At 41.6% G+C, this 18651-nt stretch overlaps 1 protein-coding gene across 1 annotated transcript in view; it reads left to right on the top strand.

The window, feature by feature from the left end:
• Window positions 1–16866, top strand: part of ofcc1 (orofacial cleft 1 candidate 1) — a 104952-nt gene extending 88086 nt beyond the window's left edge. Inside the window, exons 14-16 of the mRNA XM_031835016.1 lie at window positions 3370–3514; window positions 3632–3743; window positions 16184–16866. Coding sequence (XP_031690876.1) covers window positions 3370–3514; window positions 3632–3696 — 210 coding nt within the window. The 3' untranslated portion in view covers window positions 3697–3743; window positions 16184–16866. The remainder of the gene's footprint in view (window positions 1–3369; window positions 3515–3631; window positions 3744–16183) is intronic.
• Window positions 16867–18651: the final 1785 nt, after the last annotated feature.

The raw sequence follows: 18651 nt of genomic DNA, 5'->3' as shown, positions 1-18651 counted from the left end.
CAGACAGAAATACAGTCACTGTAATTCCTAAAAAAAGAATAATTCACTCTTGGCATTTCTGCTGGAGAAAATCATTTGGCCCCGGACCTACCTTTAACGGTAAGGGTTGAGGAACCAAAACAGAGGAGAATGTCCTGTGGTATCACCATCCACCCCATAGTGGCATGATGGTCACGCCTCTACGTCGGGTGGAACATGAGAGTGACGCCGGGGGCAGCCGTGTCCCCTCACCCCCGGCTGTGGTGTGTGTACGATAATGCCAGCTCTCCAGCCCTGCTGAGCTTTCTGCTTTCCACCCTCATTTCCCCTCTCCCTACAGCACGGGCCCTCTTTACATATTCAAACTAATCCTCCCTTGAATATATAGACTAGTTTTATGTATAGAGTGACATCCAGGAATCACCAAAGGGCATCCCCAGCCCTCGGAAGAACACTTGAGCTGATTTTATTAGTGCTTTATGTAATTCTGCCAGCAATATAGTCAGTGTATGCGACGGGGGGCTGTGTATGCAACGGGGGGCTGTGTACAAACTGGCCTGCAGATTTAAGGTGACAGCTCCTTGGAGAGGAATAACATTCAGGCAGTCCTGAAGAAAATATTTCAGACTGCACAATTCAAGGGTATAGAGTAGAATACCTTGTGCATATGGTTCCTTTCTCCACGAGTATAGTATTCTAAAGCCCCCTATGTAAGTTCATCATATTAATGTGTTCATTTTTGCAGGAAACAAATCTCTATTTTGAAGTGAGGCTTGTTTCCATATCACAATATATAACATATAACATTTGACCATTCAATGATATTGCTTTATCATCTTCAAATGTGATATGTTATTGTGATATGGGAACAGGTTCCTGTCTCCTGTAAATGATTGCTCATTAACCCTTAGGAATGACTACTTGCTGTGACCTACAGTGTCATCATTATTCAGTCCTGATGCTTGGAGAATGAGACAACTTACAATAGCAGTATTTATTTGACTTCTTTGAACTGTGAAAAACAGTCAGTCTCCCCTCTGCCTCCTTCGGTTAAAGGATTCGTCCGACTACTTAAGGAGGCCTTCCTTTGTTTACTGAAGCAATATTGACGGATGCTTCATTTCCACATAAGAGGTCTGTTTTTCTCTGGCAATGTCCTGGACAGCCAAGCCCTCGAGGACCAGGGAAAGCCTTAGACTAACATGACCACTGCTCCAGGGTTCTTATTTTTGCATATTAACCACAATTTACACTCAAAATTAATATAAACGAACACCTAAGAAAAGCAAGCCCTCCGAGAGGTGCCCTGAGCTATAGACACTTTCAGTGTAATACAGCAGTCTGGTGTGTATATTTGTATTGTTATTGGGGGGCAGCGGTCCATGACTAAGCAAAAAAAAAATATCATGCACATATTGAATATTCATTTGGCTAAACCATGTGATTCCTGCACCTGTATCCGTCTAGTTTTTAGAATTAAAGGTCATGTACAGACACAGACAAAAGGGTCCCAAAGGGTTCTTTGCCTGTCCCCATAGGATAACCCTTTTGGGTTCCATGTAGAACCCTCTGTGGAAAGGGTTTTACATAGAACCCTAAAGGGTTCTACCTGGAATCAAAAAGGTTCTACCTGGAACCAAAAAGGGGAAAAATCCTTTTAGGTTCTAGATAGCACCTTTTTTTCTAAGAGTTTATGTTCAGGGCCCATCATGCATGGCATTTAAATTATGGAAATTGGTCGAACCATGTTTACCTGGAATATTAACCTGGAAGGCATCTACTATTTTACCTTTAATATTAACCACGGCATGCTGGGAAATGGTAACAAATGTAGTGCAGCAAGAATAGTAAAAGCAACAGTCCCATTGGCATACTTAGCCAAAAGGATTTTAAAGGTGGTGGAGTGTTTAAAAAAAAAAAAAAAAGTACTTCTCAAACAATCATGAATAAACAGATGTTTGCCAGCTGCAAACTCACAATGCATCACTCTCAACAACCGTTGAGATTCCAGTAGGGCCCTCATAACAAAACAACTTCTGAGATGGGCCCATAACAGCTCCATCTGAGGGAAACAATATGGCCGACGAAATGAATGTGGGCAAAGTCATTATGTTCCCTACTAAAACCACAGTAGGTTTATGTTTCCCTGTCTTTTTCCTCCCAGGCTAGCATTTAAGTGTCTACGGCCTGCCAAAAAAGAACGATTTGAGTAACCAACTGTGCTGTTGTACCATCTCCTTCTTCCATATGTGAGTCCTGGATCAGCTTCTGTGAAAGTCCCATTAAAGATGCACAACTAAAGCTCCAACAGCTTGAATATTACTTCTCCGCAGATTATTTATGGCTTGGAAAAAGGCTGATAAGCATCTAAACTACGTTGTAAATAAAAACACTGTTCCGTGCAATTTCATCATTGTGTTTCTTTTGCTTTTGAAGTCTTTTTCCACTTGTGCCCTTTAACCATTGTTGACGTTAGACTTCCTCACTCACAATCAACTTATTTCAATACTACATACTTAATTAACTTAACGTAGCTAGGTATGACTGTACTGTTCTTGAGTTATAACTAGTAGGGGTGATTCCCATATAATTACAATCCGCCGCAAGCCCATGTGATGAACAGAGACAGAAAGAGGGAGAGCGATGCCATTTCAATATTGGGCCTCCTCATTGGTGTAATATGCCATCATACCCCCATTACCCAGAACCCTTTGTCTTCACTTTCCATGACTCAGCGCTCCTTGTCCACAAATGACTCCGCGCTCGCCAATATTGACCTAATTCCACATTCGGAATATGAAGAAGTTAACCTTTAAGAAACACCTCGCAGCAACATTAATTGACAAACTGCATCAATTCTCCCTCCTGCACCCCCTCTTCCCCCCGGCCGCATGTTTGATTGCCGCTTCGGAGCCTCGGAGCACGCTTCATTGGCTATGAGGTCATCCTGAGCCTTCAGAAATATGAACATGATTTATACAGGAAGTGAGTTCTGCTATCTGCCGTTCGGTGCCGGGGAAGGATACGTCCTTGGTCTTTGTATGTTGCATGAAGAGATTAATGCTTTCCCTGCCAGCCATATCGGCTTTGCGAGAAGACCTTTTCCAAAAGTGTATCGCGTCTAATTATCCAAACCCGTTTACACTAGTTTGGGGAGATTTGTGGGAGATTTTTTTTAAGTTTACTTGAAAAACGTGGAACTGTGTTAATTCTTTCTGCACAATCTTTTTTTTGCAATTCCCAGGCTTAAATATTTTGTAATTGCAAATTACTGTATAAACATTAAAACAATGGTAGTGAACTTGCATATAGAAACATTTAACTGTTGAAATATCTTCAGCACTTGAATGTGTCTGACAGTTTGTTTTTGTCTATGGTGTGTCCTTGAAGGTGATTGGTGACATGGATGGGGCAGAGCCACCTCTCAGCACTATGCCCCGCCCAGGTCAGAGGACACCAGAGGTGAACCAGGAAGACGAAGGGACAAGCTCCACCCTCCAACTCAGGGAGAGGAAAAGGAGGAAGCCTGTTTGGCGTGAGTCCAACACTCCTGTGCACTGTTTAATGGCTGTTTGTGTAGTGTGGCGTTTTAATGGTTGTTTGTGTAATGTTGTGTGTTTAAACAGTGTTATTGCCTAATCCGTGCCCTCAGGTACTCATCGCGTCGAGCCAGTAGGAGACAGTGGGCATGGCTCGAGATGCACTGCAAGGCCTTAGCCACTAATGTCACTGTGAAGTGAAACAAAGCAGGAGAGGACACCCAGGTACTGTCAACTAGCACCTCCAACGACCGCATCAACTGAAGGGACAGGGACTATAGACATACCCCTGGCAATAGACAACTAGCACCTAAGGCTCAACCGACCACACCAATTGACAGGACAGCGATTATACACATACCACTATATAGACAATAGACAACTATCACCTCAACCGACCACACCATATGAATGGACAGTGACTATAGACATACTGTACCTCAGTGATGGACAATGACTGATGGATCAATTCAGAATGTGTTTATGAGCTCTCTATAGCATACTCACATAACAGTTCAAATTGTTCCTGATGATACACATAGAGATGGTTCAGGTAGAATCAGGCTTCTACAATAGCTTTTTCCACGGGTGGCACTGGTGCTAACAACCTTTTCACTTGGGGCACCAGCACATGATTTGATCGTACTAATAAAAATAAATAGATAATCGCTAATGACCTCGCCTGTGTCCCAAAAGGTGCCTGCATTCCTTACAGAACCAGGCTAATCATGACTAGCCACCTTTTAAATTAGCATGCCCTTGTGTTCAAAGAAAAGAGACTTAAAATAATGTGCAGATTTCAAAGTGCCATGTGTTCTTTTCTGCGAAATTTGAAAAAACTATACTAGATACCAAAACGATACCACCAACAACAACAAAAAAACGGGGAGGACTGTGATTTCACCCAGTTTTTCAGGTTTAAACCACATCAGGTTTCAGGTTTAAACCACATCAGGGGACCATTTTTGAGGTCTGTGAAAAAATTGTTCAGGTGTGCACCAGCCAGACCGGTGTGTTTGTTTCTGTAGTGCACTTTTGATGGACTTTTCAAAACAAATGGCCGCTGGATTGATCCTACCAGGTGGTATAGGCTACTTTGTAGTTACCTTTTAATTGCCTTTACATCTACCTGAAAATGGGAGGCTATCAATAACATCACTAACAGCTACACAGTGTTAGACATATAGGCCCTATGCACACCGCGCACAGCAGGGCTTGTCATTCAGGTAAATTTGCCAGTGGCACACCAGGCCAGTGCCACCTGAAAGCTACTGGCCCGAATGTAAAAAAAATACTGGCCTGGGTCAAGACCTGACAAAAAAGGGAATGATGCATACATCATTTCAATAGAAGATGAGCAAGTAGCATATACAGGATTCGTACAGACATTGGCAATTCAAATTCAAGGACTTTTTAAAGCACTTAATTGTCATTTTCAGGGACCTAAATTTTACATTTAATTGTTGGAAAAAAACTCCCTCCAAAATGTATGCCAAAGAAAAGTAGGCATTACCACATTAAGAATAATGCATTATTTTTAAATATAGGCCTACCTAATGGAATTATGCATTGACATTCACATTATTTTTACATTTTAAAATGTCAGAATAATGTGGACACAAACACACTAATGGATTCTGTCCATGTGGTAGTTAGTCTGTGTGACACAAACACACTAATGGAGTCTGTCCATATGGTAGCTAGTCTGTGTGACACAAACACACTAATGGAGTTTGTCCATGTGGTAGCTAGTCTGTCTGACACAAACACACTAATGGAGTCTGTCCATGTGGTAGCTAGTCAGTCTGACACAAACACACTAATGGAGTCTGTCCATGTGGTAGCTAGTCAGTCTGACACAAACACACTAATGGAGTTTGTCCATGTGGTAGCTAGTCTGTCTGACACAAACACACTAATGGAGTCTGTCCATCTGGTAGCTAGTCTGTATGACACAAACACACTAATGGAGTCTGTCCATGTGGTAGCTAGTCATTCTGACACAAACACACTAATGGAGTCTGTCCATGTGGTAGCTAGTCAGGCTGACACAAACACACTAATGGAGTCTGTCCATGTGGTAGCTAGTCTGTGTGACACAAACACACTAATGGAGTTTGTCCATGTGGTAGCTAGTCTGTCTGACACAAACACACTAATGGAGTCTGTCCATGTGGTAGCTAGTCAGTCTGACACAAACACACTAATGGAGTCTGTCCATGTGGTAGCTAGTCAGTCTGACACAAACACACTAATGGAGTTTGTCCATGTGGTAGCTAGTCTGTCTGACACAAACACACTAATGGAGTCTGTCCATCTGGTAGCTAGTCTGTATGACACAAACACACTAATGGAGTCTGTCCATGTGGTAGCTAGTCATTCTGACACAAACACACTAATGGAGTCTGTCCATGTGGTAGCTAGTCAGGCTGACACAAACACACTAATGGAGTCTGTCCATGTGGTAGCTAGTCTGTGTGACACAAACACACTAATGGAGTTTGTCCATGTGGTAGCTAGTCTGTCTGACACAAACACACGAATGGAGTCTGTCCATGTGGTAGCTAGTCAGTCTGACACAAACAGACTAATGGAGTCTGTCCATGTGGTAGCTAGTCAGTCTGACACAAACACACGAATGGAGTCTGTCCATGTGGTAGCTAGTCAGTCTGAGACAAACACACTAATGGAGTTTGTCCATGTGGTAGCTAGTCTGTCTGACACAAACACACTAATGGAGTCTGTCCATCTGGTAGCTAGTCTGTATGACACAAACACACTAATGGAGTCTGTCCATGTGGTAGCTAGTCATTCTGACACAAACACACTAATGGAGTCTGTCCATGTGGTAGCTAGTCAGGCTGACACAAACACACTAATGGAGTCTGTCCATGTGGTAGCTAGTCAGTCTCACCATTTGAGATGCTGAAGTATGACTGAGGTGTTATTGTACCATGTTTTAAACTTCCCTTTGTAATGGAATGCATTGTATGGAAAACCAATTTGAAGCCAACATTCGATGTTGTCTTGCTCATAATAAGTCCTGTGTAGCTTGAGTTGTCGATTTCCACGGGGGACCAGTACGAACAAATTACGAAAATATAAGTCGCTCTGGATAAGAGTGTCTGCTAAATGACTCAAATGTAATAACTGCACATTGTTTTACCACAACAGAGTAGCTCAAATCCCTTCAATTGAAACATTGGGGAACAAAGGAAAGCAGCTACATCTCTCATAGAAACTGATCAGAAATGGAATCACAGAATAATTTAATTGGAGCAGTAGACCTTCTAAATTGACAACCGTAACTTCAATGACTTTCCAAGGACCAAATAGCCTAAAGGAAATGTCTGATTTTCAAGGTAGGCTATTCCATGATTACTGAATTGCGCATTGCAAATATTCAACCAAGACTTTGAACTTTTTAAATACCTGGTTTGCATACCCATTCTTGCCTTAGCATTTACTCTCATAAATTGGAACATCTTTTCTACCGCTGTTGGTCTTCTGTGAATTGCTCCATGCAACAACCAGCTGTTGATGAGCTGCTTGCTCTCTCTGCCTGACAGATCATCAATAGGTTATAAAGTACAAGTCAAAAGTTTGGACACACCTACTCAACAGGCAGTTAACCCACTGTTCCTAGGCCGTCATTGAAAATAAGAATTTGTTCTTAACTGACTTGCCTAGTAAAATAAAGGTAAAATAAAAAAATAAAAAATAAATTCAAGTGTTTTTCTTTATTTTAACTATTTTCTACATTGTAGAATAACAGTGAAGACATCAAAATTATGAAATAACAAAAATGGAATCATATAGTAACCAAAAAAGTCTAAATATATTTTAGATTTTAGATTCTTCAGAGTATCCACCCTTTGCCTTGATGACAGATTTGCAGACTCTTGGCATTCTCTCAACCAGCTTCACGAGGAATGCTTTTCCAACAGTCTTGAAGGAGTTCCCACATATGCTGAGCACTTGTTGGCTGCTTTTCCTTCCCTCTGCGGTCCAACTCATCCCAAACCATCTCAATTGGGTTGATGTCAGGTGATTGTGGAGGCCATGTGTAACGTGTACGCTGGGAGTCTGGAAGCAAGTACAGGTGCAAATGTAATAATAAATAGAACAGAGTACAAAACACGAAAAGCGTACAGGCATGAAAGTGAAACAGAGTCAATAACACCTCAGGAAAGAACCAAGGGAAGTGACAGATATAGGGGAGGTAATCAGGAAGGTGATGGAGTCCAGGTGAGGGTCATGAGGCGCAGGTGCGCGTAACGATTGTGGCAGGTGTGCGTAATGATGAGACAACTGGCGACGCCGAGCGCCAGAGAGGGAGCAGGAGTAAACGTGACACCAGGTCTTCTGATGCAGAACTCCATCACCCTCCTTGGTCAAATAGCCCTTACACAGCCTGGCGGCGTGTTTTGGGTAATTGTCCTGTTGAAAAAAAACAAATGATAGTCCCACTAAGTGCAAACCAGATGGGATGACATATTGCTTCAGAATGCTGTGGTAGCCATGCTGGTTAAGTGTGCCTCGAATTCTAAATAAATCACTGACAGTGTCATCAGCAAAGCACCCCGAAACAATCACACCTCATCCTCCATGCTTCACAGTGGTCATCCGTTTACCTACTCTGCGTCTCACAAAGACATGGTGGTTGGAACCAAAAATCTCAAATTTGGACTCATCAGGCCAAAGGACAGAGTTCTACTGGTCTAATGTCCATTGTGTGTGTTTCTTGGCCCAAGCAAGTCTCTTCTTATTGGTGTCCTGAACAGTTGATGCTGAGATGTGTCTGTTACTTGAACTCTGTGAAGCATATATTTGGGCTGCAATCTGAGGTGCAATTAATTCTAATGAACTTATCCTCTGCAGCAGAGGTAACTATGTGTCTTCCTTTCCTGTGGCAGTCCTCATGAGAGCCAGTTTCATTATAGCGCTTGATGGTTTTTGCGACTGCACTTGAAGAAAGTTTAAAAGTTCTTGAAATGTTCCGTATTGACTGACCTTCATGTCTTAAAGTAATAATGGACTGTCGTTTCTCTTTGCTTATTTGAGCTGTTCTTGCTGTAATTTGGACTTGGTCTTTTACCAAATAGGGTATCTTCTGTATACCACCCCTACCTTGTCACAACACAACTGATTGGTTCAAATGCATTAAGAAGGAAAGAATTTCCACAAATTAACTTTTAACAAGGCACACCTCTTAATTGAAATGCATTCAGTTGTGTTCAATTGAAACCACCTCATGAAGCTGGTTGAAAGAATGTCAAGAGTGTGCAAAGCTGTCATCAAGGCAAAGGGTGGCTACTTTGAAGAATCTCAAATATAAAATATATTTTGATTTGTTCAACACTTTTTTGGTTACTACATGATTCCATATATGTTATTTCATATTTTTGATGTCTTCACTATTATTCTACAATGTAAAAAGTTAAGAAAAACCCTGGAAAACTTTTGACTGGTACTGTATGTGTGCAGCGTGCGCGTGATAAAGAATCGGCATAACAAGTTAATAGCTTTGTGTATCCATCTGTTTATTTTTTTTTCTTAAATTATATAGCCTAGAATCAAAATGTCATTATTAGAACATTTTTTTCACTGACCCAAGCGGGCCACTGACGGGGATGATCAACTGGCCCGGAGGATTTCCAAAACCTCCTGGGTGTCAAGCCCTGACACACACAAACAGGGGCATTTGTGTGCATTTGCTGCCTCTTCAGAAAGTAGGTCTATTTTTTGTCAATTGCACATTACTGTTTGAATAAAACATGATAAGAAAAAATGTAATGTGACCAGGTAGAAGATTTTCACTGGCACCCTTGCGATCAATTAAAAAAGTGTGTCACACTGCCAAGTCAAACGGTCGCAGTATGTTTTGGTCGCAGTATCGAACCCTGAGGATGCTCGTCCCTTTTGTGATGTATAGCTTTGTGACATAGTTCATGTCATAGTAACACAGTTCCATTGGGCTGTGTGATTCACATCATCACACATACAGTACAGTCACAATCAGGAGGCATAAATTGGCTGCCTATGCAGATAGGGCTATTCATTATCCAATAAACAATGTGAAGTGGAGTAATGAATCCGTGTTCCAAATGAATGAGGGTCATTAGGTCTTCATTACTGCCCCAACACAATGAAAAATGACAATTCTAAAAGTCACCAATCAGGGCCCAAGTGATAAAATATCAATATTGGGCCCACATTAAGCTGGATGATATTCAGGCCCGGGTTGATTTGTATTGAATATGTGTCTGGTGGCCGGTGCTTGACGTAACAAAGTGGGCCACAAATCAGCCAGTAATGGCCGTCTACTTATACATATTGCTTAATTAAAGGTTGTGAGCTTATTAACATGTGTCGGTGGCACTGGGCGCTCGAGATGGAGTCTGTTGGCGTGGGCCGGGCTCTAGAGGTTTTATAGATAACCTATCATACTAAACCATATAGGCCCTAATATCAGATCTTAATAACCTGTCATTTTCATTGATAATGATTCCTTTTTATGGTCGGCCGTTATCACACCCCCAACTTGTCGAAGAGCCGGCCGCGTCCTTTTGGGACTGTGAACCGGCCTGGGTGCTCATTATACCTTACTTTTGGCCTTGAAGTTGCTCCACACCTCTATGTATAAACCATCATAGCCATGACTTGGGGCCGCTGCAATACACACGGTGCAGCAGACTGACAGACACAAGCAGCCGGCTAGCGTTCTCTCTCTTCTCTGGTACACCCCAGAAGCTGTTGGACCACTGCCTTATCAAACCTCTTTTACCGAGAAAGAAAGGGCCAGGTTTAGTGTACAGAGATCATTATTTGTAGTGTTCTGTTAAAACAGTGTCTTACACAAGCTAAAGGTCTGTATGAATGAAGGAATGGTGTTGGGAGTGCACTGCTCCAAACTGTAGTGTTGAAAGAAAGATGGCTACCCCCACACTGTTTTCTTATCCAACGTTTTGACCCTAAGGCCTTCATCAGTCTTTGCTGTATAGTGTTCTAGTCTACAGTACAGGCGGCTGCAGAAGAGGCTAGAGTTGTGGTGATGTACAGTCTAGCCCCTTTGTGTGATCCATACACTGTCCTCTTACAGCCTCTCTGCTTTCTGGTTTCCTGCCCCTGACATTACCCAGAAGCCTGTGAAGCTAATCTGCTCCAATTAGAGATCACTCCATTAAGAGTGACAGCGCCACACCCCCCAATTCAATCAGCTCCTCTAATGAACGCTGAGCAGAGCACCCTGTCACTGTCTGTCAATCAGGAAACAGGAAGACCCATTCACACACACGCACACATACATGCACACGCACTAAGGCACATGTGAACGCACACAAGCGTTTGCGTACACAAGCGTATGCACAACACACAGGCGCACGCACACACACACACACACACAGGCGCACGCACACACACACACACACACACAGGCGCACGCACACACACACACACACACACTCCTTTTTCTCTGTCTGGACTATCTTCGGTTCAGTTTATCCACCATCAGGGTCTGGTCTGGCTTAGTCCCTATCTGCTCTATAGATCCACTGACAGTTGTTTTGGGTCTCAAATATACAGAAGTTGTAGTGGTGTATACAGTGACTGTTATTTACTGTCATAATGATGTCATTATTTAAAAGACGTGAATTCAGATTAAATTAGATTTCTATTTGATCAGTATCTGAAGATGTGTTTGTGGTGTCATGTCTATATTATGTTGTTCTGTATTAGTTGACAACACTTAGTTAATACAGTACATACTGTATGATTGGTTTGCATATGATGTATTGCAACTGTACTGCTCATGGGCATTAAAACGTGCACGTCCATACATCAAATAATCATATTGTATTTGTCTAGCTGTATGTTTTGGTTCATACATATTCATTTCTTATAAACGCGATGACAAATCTTTTCCCCTACCAGGTCTGTTTTTCCTTTTTCATTCATTTGTTATGGCCGTTTGTTCTGCTTCAAAAGGGGATGCTGAGCAGTATCCACACCTATATATAATTCATCAACAAACTCATATGCCCTGTGCAATATTTCTCACCAGAGGACAAAAGGTATTCCAACGGTTCAAATATTTGATTGCTAATGACAAACACTATTTCACCACAATTTAAATTTCAAATCGATCCCTAGGAGCAATTCTTTTTCAGGGGGAGAAAAGAGAAAAAGATGCCCTTAGGTCTGCACTGCTTCACATTTGCTGATTTAAGTTAAAAGAAAGCCTTTTTGCAGAGCTATCATAAGGGAACTGCAACTTTTTGAAGTAGGCTCGTACATCTGCATAGTCCTCAAACCTGGGGATGTTGCTCGTGGGGGGGGTGTAGAGAAAAAATAAATAAAAATAAATAACATTTTGTCTAATTCTATATTTATGTACCCCTCAGCTTGTGGTATTCGCATTAAACAGTTTGTGTTCAGAAGTTCTGCTGTGATCGTTACTGTGCACGGTAGACACCGGGCAACTCTGCAGGCTGCTGCGTTGCTTGCCTGCCATTTGCTCGATTAATTTGAATTAAATAAAACTGATTTAAATATATACTTTTCTGTCAATAGGTGTTTTTGATTATCTCGCTCTCTTTTGATGAAAAAAAACGTAGCATTTAATCGTGTATGACTATTCTTGTGTTTTGACAACTTAATCTCCGCTGAGAGTTGTTTGATGTTAAATATAATTGTAATGCAGTAAGTAGAAGGCCTTTTCTTTGTGGTGAGCCCTCTTAGATCAGAGAGAGAACCTGTGGCTTACAGCAGACATCTTTTGAAGGCATATTCAATTCATATAAATATTTACATGGATATTGTTTGTTAGACGATGTCTCAAACCACTGTGAAGATACCTTAAGAATCTTAAACATCATGTGAAAAAATGGACTCTGAATTTTAACGAGACTGTTTTTCCCCACATATACTGTGGCATTGTAGCACCATGTTAACATGTCCACTGTAGATCCACAATAGTATCAATGCTCAACTAACCAAGGTCATTGGGGAAGTTTATTCATATAATAAACATAATAAAATGTTGAATAAATATACAGTTAGACCGCTCTAAAATCCACTGTAACACATAATAATTTTGCCTTTTGGCTCATACCGATATTTTCTAAAAACTAAAAAGGTTAGTTAACAATCTCACTGAACCATGGAAGAACTCTACTGTGGAAATGTGCAATTAGGCCACTCTAAAATCCAGAATAACAAAAAACGCATAATAGACACCATTCTGGGGATTATGGTTCCTCACCATATGGCTACTGTTATGTGGACCATTTACATGTCTTGTGCCATTTGCCCACTTAGCTTAACTCCACTTGTTAAAAAAGAGACAGATCATATGGTAACCAGAAACACCCGTCTACTACCATTGAGATAAGTCTGTGTCATGTGGTGTAACAACAGGATATAGAGCATAGAAATAGAGTTAGTAGAATGGGTATGTGCTTTAGACCCTTTGTAACCATGCATTCTACTCCACTGGCATTGACCCTTGAAACCACTCTCTGGTGCTTAAGCCATAACAAATACAAGGTGTATTTTTGAAGAGTTGCAAGCATCTGGATGGATCGTGTGGTTTTTGAAAATGTATTTATTTAATTCTTTATTTATTTCCAGAGTGGCGGAGGCAGATGTCCTGCTCACAGGGGGAAAAAAATAGCTAGGGAGGAAAGAAATATATGAATATGCAAATCGTGTCACAACGTGGAACCTTGTAATGACTAGGAAATGTTCTCACCATCTTTCATTATGCAGAGGTCATTGCTTAATGCAGGCAGCTGGGACCGACCGGCTCTCTCTCCTTTTCTCCCCATGTCCCCCCCTGTCATCTCACAGCGACTTGAACAAAACTGCAGCCTGGCACGAAACACAGGGCCAGGCTCGCCACACACACACATTCGCATGCCACACACAAACACACACACAGACAGACAAACTCACATGCCACACACACACATACAGACAGACACACACATATGTGAAAGCTCGCATACCACACACACACTTGCACGCCACACGTGAGAGGAGCTGGGGTCACATGACTCGACACACTTGACTGGGCAGAGATGCATGTATCCTGTCTTTCTGTGAATCCTTGGATGTGGGCATGTAAACCACACGACTATCCCTGTTTGTTTGTCTTCCTTTTGATCAACTCTCATCCTTCCCTACTCCTCTCTCTTATTCTTCTGAGGAAGCTGTTGAGATCTGTTTCTAGTGTACTAACATCTCTACTGAAGGCTAGCTGGCAGCTACCCTGCTTCACACAACTAGCGTTAATCATTAGGTATAGCATCCTCTCCTCCTCAAATAATCCCAGCGTTTGAATGCTAAAAATGTAATGAACTTCACGGTTCATTGTATCTGACATTGCTTAATTAATGGGTGCATTTAAAGTACATAGGCCCCGGTAATTGATTTATATGCATGATTTGCACATACAGCTGTTAGTTCCTGTAGGAAAGTCATCACTCAAAATGGGCACGTTTCTACTGATACGGCGAGGTAATGATAGATTGTGTTCACCGCAGTAGCAGCCCGTGGTGAAGGAGAAACAACGCAGTTCAATTTAGTCTTATCTTTTCTTCTTGGGAATACTGTTAGATGACACCAGTAGCTTTATTCTCATGTTTTTTCAAATGGACAGTAGAGTATTAATGAATCCACTGCATCCCCGCCACATTTTTTGCATAAAGAATTTTATTTCGACTCCCTCCACATAATTATGTACAATGACAGGCTTGTCAGGGAGGCCATATTTTCAGTAGACGGTGCAGTGGCATGTCGAAACCTGGACCGAATGCCCATAGTTGAGCAATTAAAAACACTCACGCTAGCTAATGCTGCCGCCGCGGCTTGGCTGTCGCCCCGTATTCATCAGCCCCGCTCTGCAACGACAGCTTGCATTTTTCCCCTGCCAGGCCTGAGTGAACGGGAAACAAACATCAACAAAGAAAGTGAAGGAGCCAGCATGGAAAAAAGAGACACACCACAGTTTTACTTGATGTACATTACAAGCCTTCATGATATCCCTCGCATACATTCTCCATAAGTGTTAGTCAATGTACACTGAGTTGACAAAACTCTTTCCAGGACATAGAGGGACTAGGTGAATCCGGGTGAAACCTACGATCCCTTATTGATGTCAAAGGTTAAATCCACTTAAATCAGTGTAGATGAAGGGGAGGAGACAGGTTAAAGAAGGATTTTTAAGCCTTAAGACAGTTGAGACATGGATTATGCAATTCAGACGGTGAATGGGCAAGACAGAATATTTAAGTGCCTTTGAAGGGGTTAGGAAGGTGTTCTTAATGTTTTGTACACTCAATGTATATAGCTATATAGTATTTTATTACTTAGATTTCATGTAACCCAGTACATGGTCTATTTACTGTAATGCTTGGTCCAGTGCTGTAAGGCTCAGGCTGGTCACAGGAAAGGTTAAGGCCATGATTATCGGTAGAATGGGGGGTGTTGTGAGGAGTTTTTGGGGTCGCTGGCCTCTAACCATTATTTGGAGTTTGGACAGAGAACCTCAGTGGAGCTCAGATCAATCTCTCACCTGGGGAATGACTCCAGCATATTTCTATCACCAACCTATTGATTTTTCCATGCACAAGCCCCTCATGTGTGAGGTGTTTTCATGTGCACGGCGCAGAGGGGAATGCTGCCTGCAGCACACACACACGAACACACACAAACACACATATGTATCCACCTTGCTCATACACATACACATGATCCTGCACACACACACACTCATGTATTAATTTCTGTAGACACCCATAGGCATATACACACAAAATGTACACATCGGCATATTTAGTGCTTTAGATCTCTCCCATACATACACACCATCCCAACACCTTGCCTCTCAGTAGACCCTCCCCCCCCAGCTCCTTGTTAAAGCAGTTGCCAAGTGAGCCATGTCCACAGTGGGGCCAACTGTCTCGCTCTCTTTATTACACACACTAATCAATAGTGACTGAGGTGATCCGGGGCCCCTCCCCGGCCCCTGCACCACCATGCTTCATCACGGGGGCCACATTAAGATCAGTGGATATGATTGCTTTGGTCCATGTCACTTTGATTCAGAACTGGGACTGTTTTATTGTCATCCATAACCAGCACAGACAGGAGAGGGTGATATGGTATTTTAATAATGTATTAGTTTTGCAGTGCTATGTCCACAATGCTTTGCAAAATATGAAATGTAATAACTTAGCGTTGCGCCTGTGTGTTCCTGTGAGATGCCTGTCTAGAATTGCATGTATTTGAATGCAAATCTCGTTGTGTAACTTTTGATGTAGTCAGATGTTGAATGATTAGATTTAGATTTTATTTGGAAGGCATGCTACTGTTTATTGATAAGAACAGTGGTAATATGGTGATATATGTGACCCTTTGTGTGATCAAAACACTGGAAAACACATTCAAGTTCAGTTTGATTCAGCTGTGGCACTGGCGCAGGGAAACAAAGGAAAAAAAGAAAGATTGCGCTGGAATTTGTCAAAAGCCAATAATCATCCTCGCTCAGAGAGGAGTAGTATGTCAGAGGGAACCAATCAATATCACATTACTTTGAGTAGAGAGTATATACAAGACTCATCAAATTGATTCTTACAATGGCAGTTTCATTTGGTCTCCAACAGAAACCTCGACCTGTGTGGCGTGAAGGCGGAAAAAAACACAACAAACAAGACAAATGGGTATTTATTTGACTAAAATAACGCCTTGGCCATAAAGAGAAATGAGGAATGATGTGTCATATTTGTGCTCTGGTTAAAAGATGACTTGTTTCATTGGACATTGAAATTTCATGAATATATTTCCAAATGCCTGGAAAAAGAGAATTCATCATTAAGTTTGTGCGGGCTATAATGTCACGTTAGGGATTATTCAATTTCCTAATGTATTGTGCATGTCACTATGGCTAGTGATGCATACCTTCCTGGGCCCCTTGAGAGGGAAGGTGTGGGGTGTACATTACTGGTTGGCAAAGATGGATGCCAGAGTTTTGGGCCTCATCATAAAACTACTTAAGACATAAAACTACTCCTCTTCCTAACTATGTTGACCTCAACATTTCTTCAACTTAGATTGTCTCCCTAAATATTACTGTTCTTAACCACGACTTTCCCAACTAGGACTTTTCTGTTTGCGGAGAACGGCCGCTGGATCCTAATGGCTGAAAGTCTTCAGCACAGAGTCATCTGGAGAGACAAGGCACAGCGGCTCCTTAGATGATTAAAAAGTAATTTTCTTAACTGTCCTCATAGGATTTGTAAAAAAATAAATGTTCAAAAATAACATTAAATTGCTCCAATCAAGCATAAACGTCTCCTGCTCGTGGTGAAATTTGTACTGCTGTTCGCATGGTGTGTGGTTATTTGTCATCGTTTTCCTTTGGCGCTTTTCCAAAGGCGCTTTTGCCCTGATCAACAATTAATGGTGCGATTGTTTCTCTGTTACTTATGGCGGATGAGACAGATGCAGGTTTGCAAAAAACTGGAATAGTAATGAACAAGAAGAAATGTGGGACAGTGAAGGTCAAAATGTTGGATATTCTCTCGGTGCTGTATGTGACACAAAGAATATAACACTTCTCTATTGACTTACCTGAGTGTGTTTACTTCTGTTTTTCTAATCATTCCCGAATGCACTTTGCAAAAGTACTACTAATAGTAGCAAAATCATGTTTACAAATAGAGGAGAAGAATGGAGAAGCACAAATAAAGAAGTATGAAATATGGCATCAAGTCCATGGTCATTATAAAGGGTTAAGTCATGATACTTTCATGTTTGCACCTTCCATAGAATACGTACAGTACTGTAGTGTATAGCCTATTTCTAACACACATTAACACAATAATCCCCAGTGCTCGGCAACATGTCTATTATAGTCCCCCACCAAATGACCTTTAGTGCTCTCCCCATCCGAGGACAGAGGGCCCTGGATTCGGATAGAATCAATATTCTATTATGATAGTGCGTTGAGTGTGTGGAGGTTTACTACTTCACCGTAATAGTCTCACTATTTCATCCTCTGGCAGGCGGGCGAGGCATGGCCGGAGGGGCTCAGTCACTGCAGGCTGTTGACTCCCAGCATTAAGGCCTAACACTAACGCTGGCCACTAACACCAGCCTCCAGTCCTATGCCATTTGCTACAGCCTCTGTTCTGCAGTCCAAGCAAAGGGAACGTTTACTTGGAAAATGTTTACTAGTGATAGAAATGTCTTGAATAGGACTGATGTGATTCTCTATTCTACCATTTAGAAAAGGCAGAATTGAACTTTGTAGTTTATTTCTATCCAAACGTTCCACAACGTTGTGACCTGCTGTAAGGTAATGGTTGTTGATGAGGGGAGGGGCATGGGGGGTATGGTGTGGGTACTCCTGGCAGAAGGGAGTGCTAAATGTAAATGTTAAGTCATTAGAAGGGAGGGAGGCATAGGAAGGCTAGGCCTTATAAAAGATTAATTCCATTATGCCCGTCATCTCAAATAATTAACTAATGTGAGTATTTTACACAGCCAAACGTCGGTACCTTTTTTTAAATGTCATCGGGGCCCCTCAATTTTTAATCTGAGGTGATAAACATCAGGTTAACAGGGCACTGTATAGTAGGGAAAAGGTCTAACTTAATATTGTCTTTCTGATTTCTGTTCAATCAAACCTATCTCCGAGTCAGAAAATCTATTATCATTGCAAACTTTGCTGTGACATGCCCTCTATATATACTTTCTGCTGTGGAATAAATAGGCAAGGCGGCCAAGTGGTATTTATGCATACTTCTACGAAGGAAAAAATAAATCAATTGTTATTTGTCACATCCGCCGAATACAACAGGTGTAGACCTTGCAGTGAAATGCTTACTTAAAATCTTGTTCCCATCGATGCAGAGTTAAATAAGAAGATAAAAACACAAGAAATAAACACACAAGAATGAAGCTATATACATGAGGTACCAATACCATATCAATGTGCAGGGATACGAGGTAGTTGAGGTAGGCATGTACATGCCATACCAATAATTATAAAGCAGTCCCTACTTGGGAGGAATACAGCAGTGCCCTCTTCAGACTTCCTCTAAACTCAGAACACTCTTCACTATTTCCA

This window comes from Oncorhynchus kisutch, linkage group LG11 (genome assembly GCF_002021735.2).
Source record: "Oncorhynchus kisutch isolate 150728-3 linkage group LG11, Okis_V2, whole genome shotgun sequence".
Taxonomy (NCBI): domain Eukaryota; kingdom Metazoa; phylum Chordata; class Actinopteri; order Salmoniformes; family Salmonidae; genus Oncorhynchus; species Oncorhynchus kisutch.
This window is presented reverse-complemented; position numbering and strand designations above follow the sequence as displayed.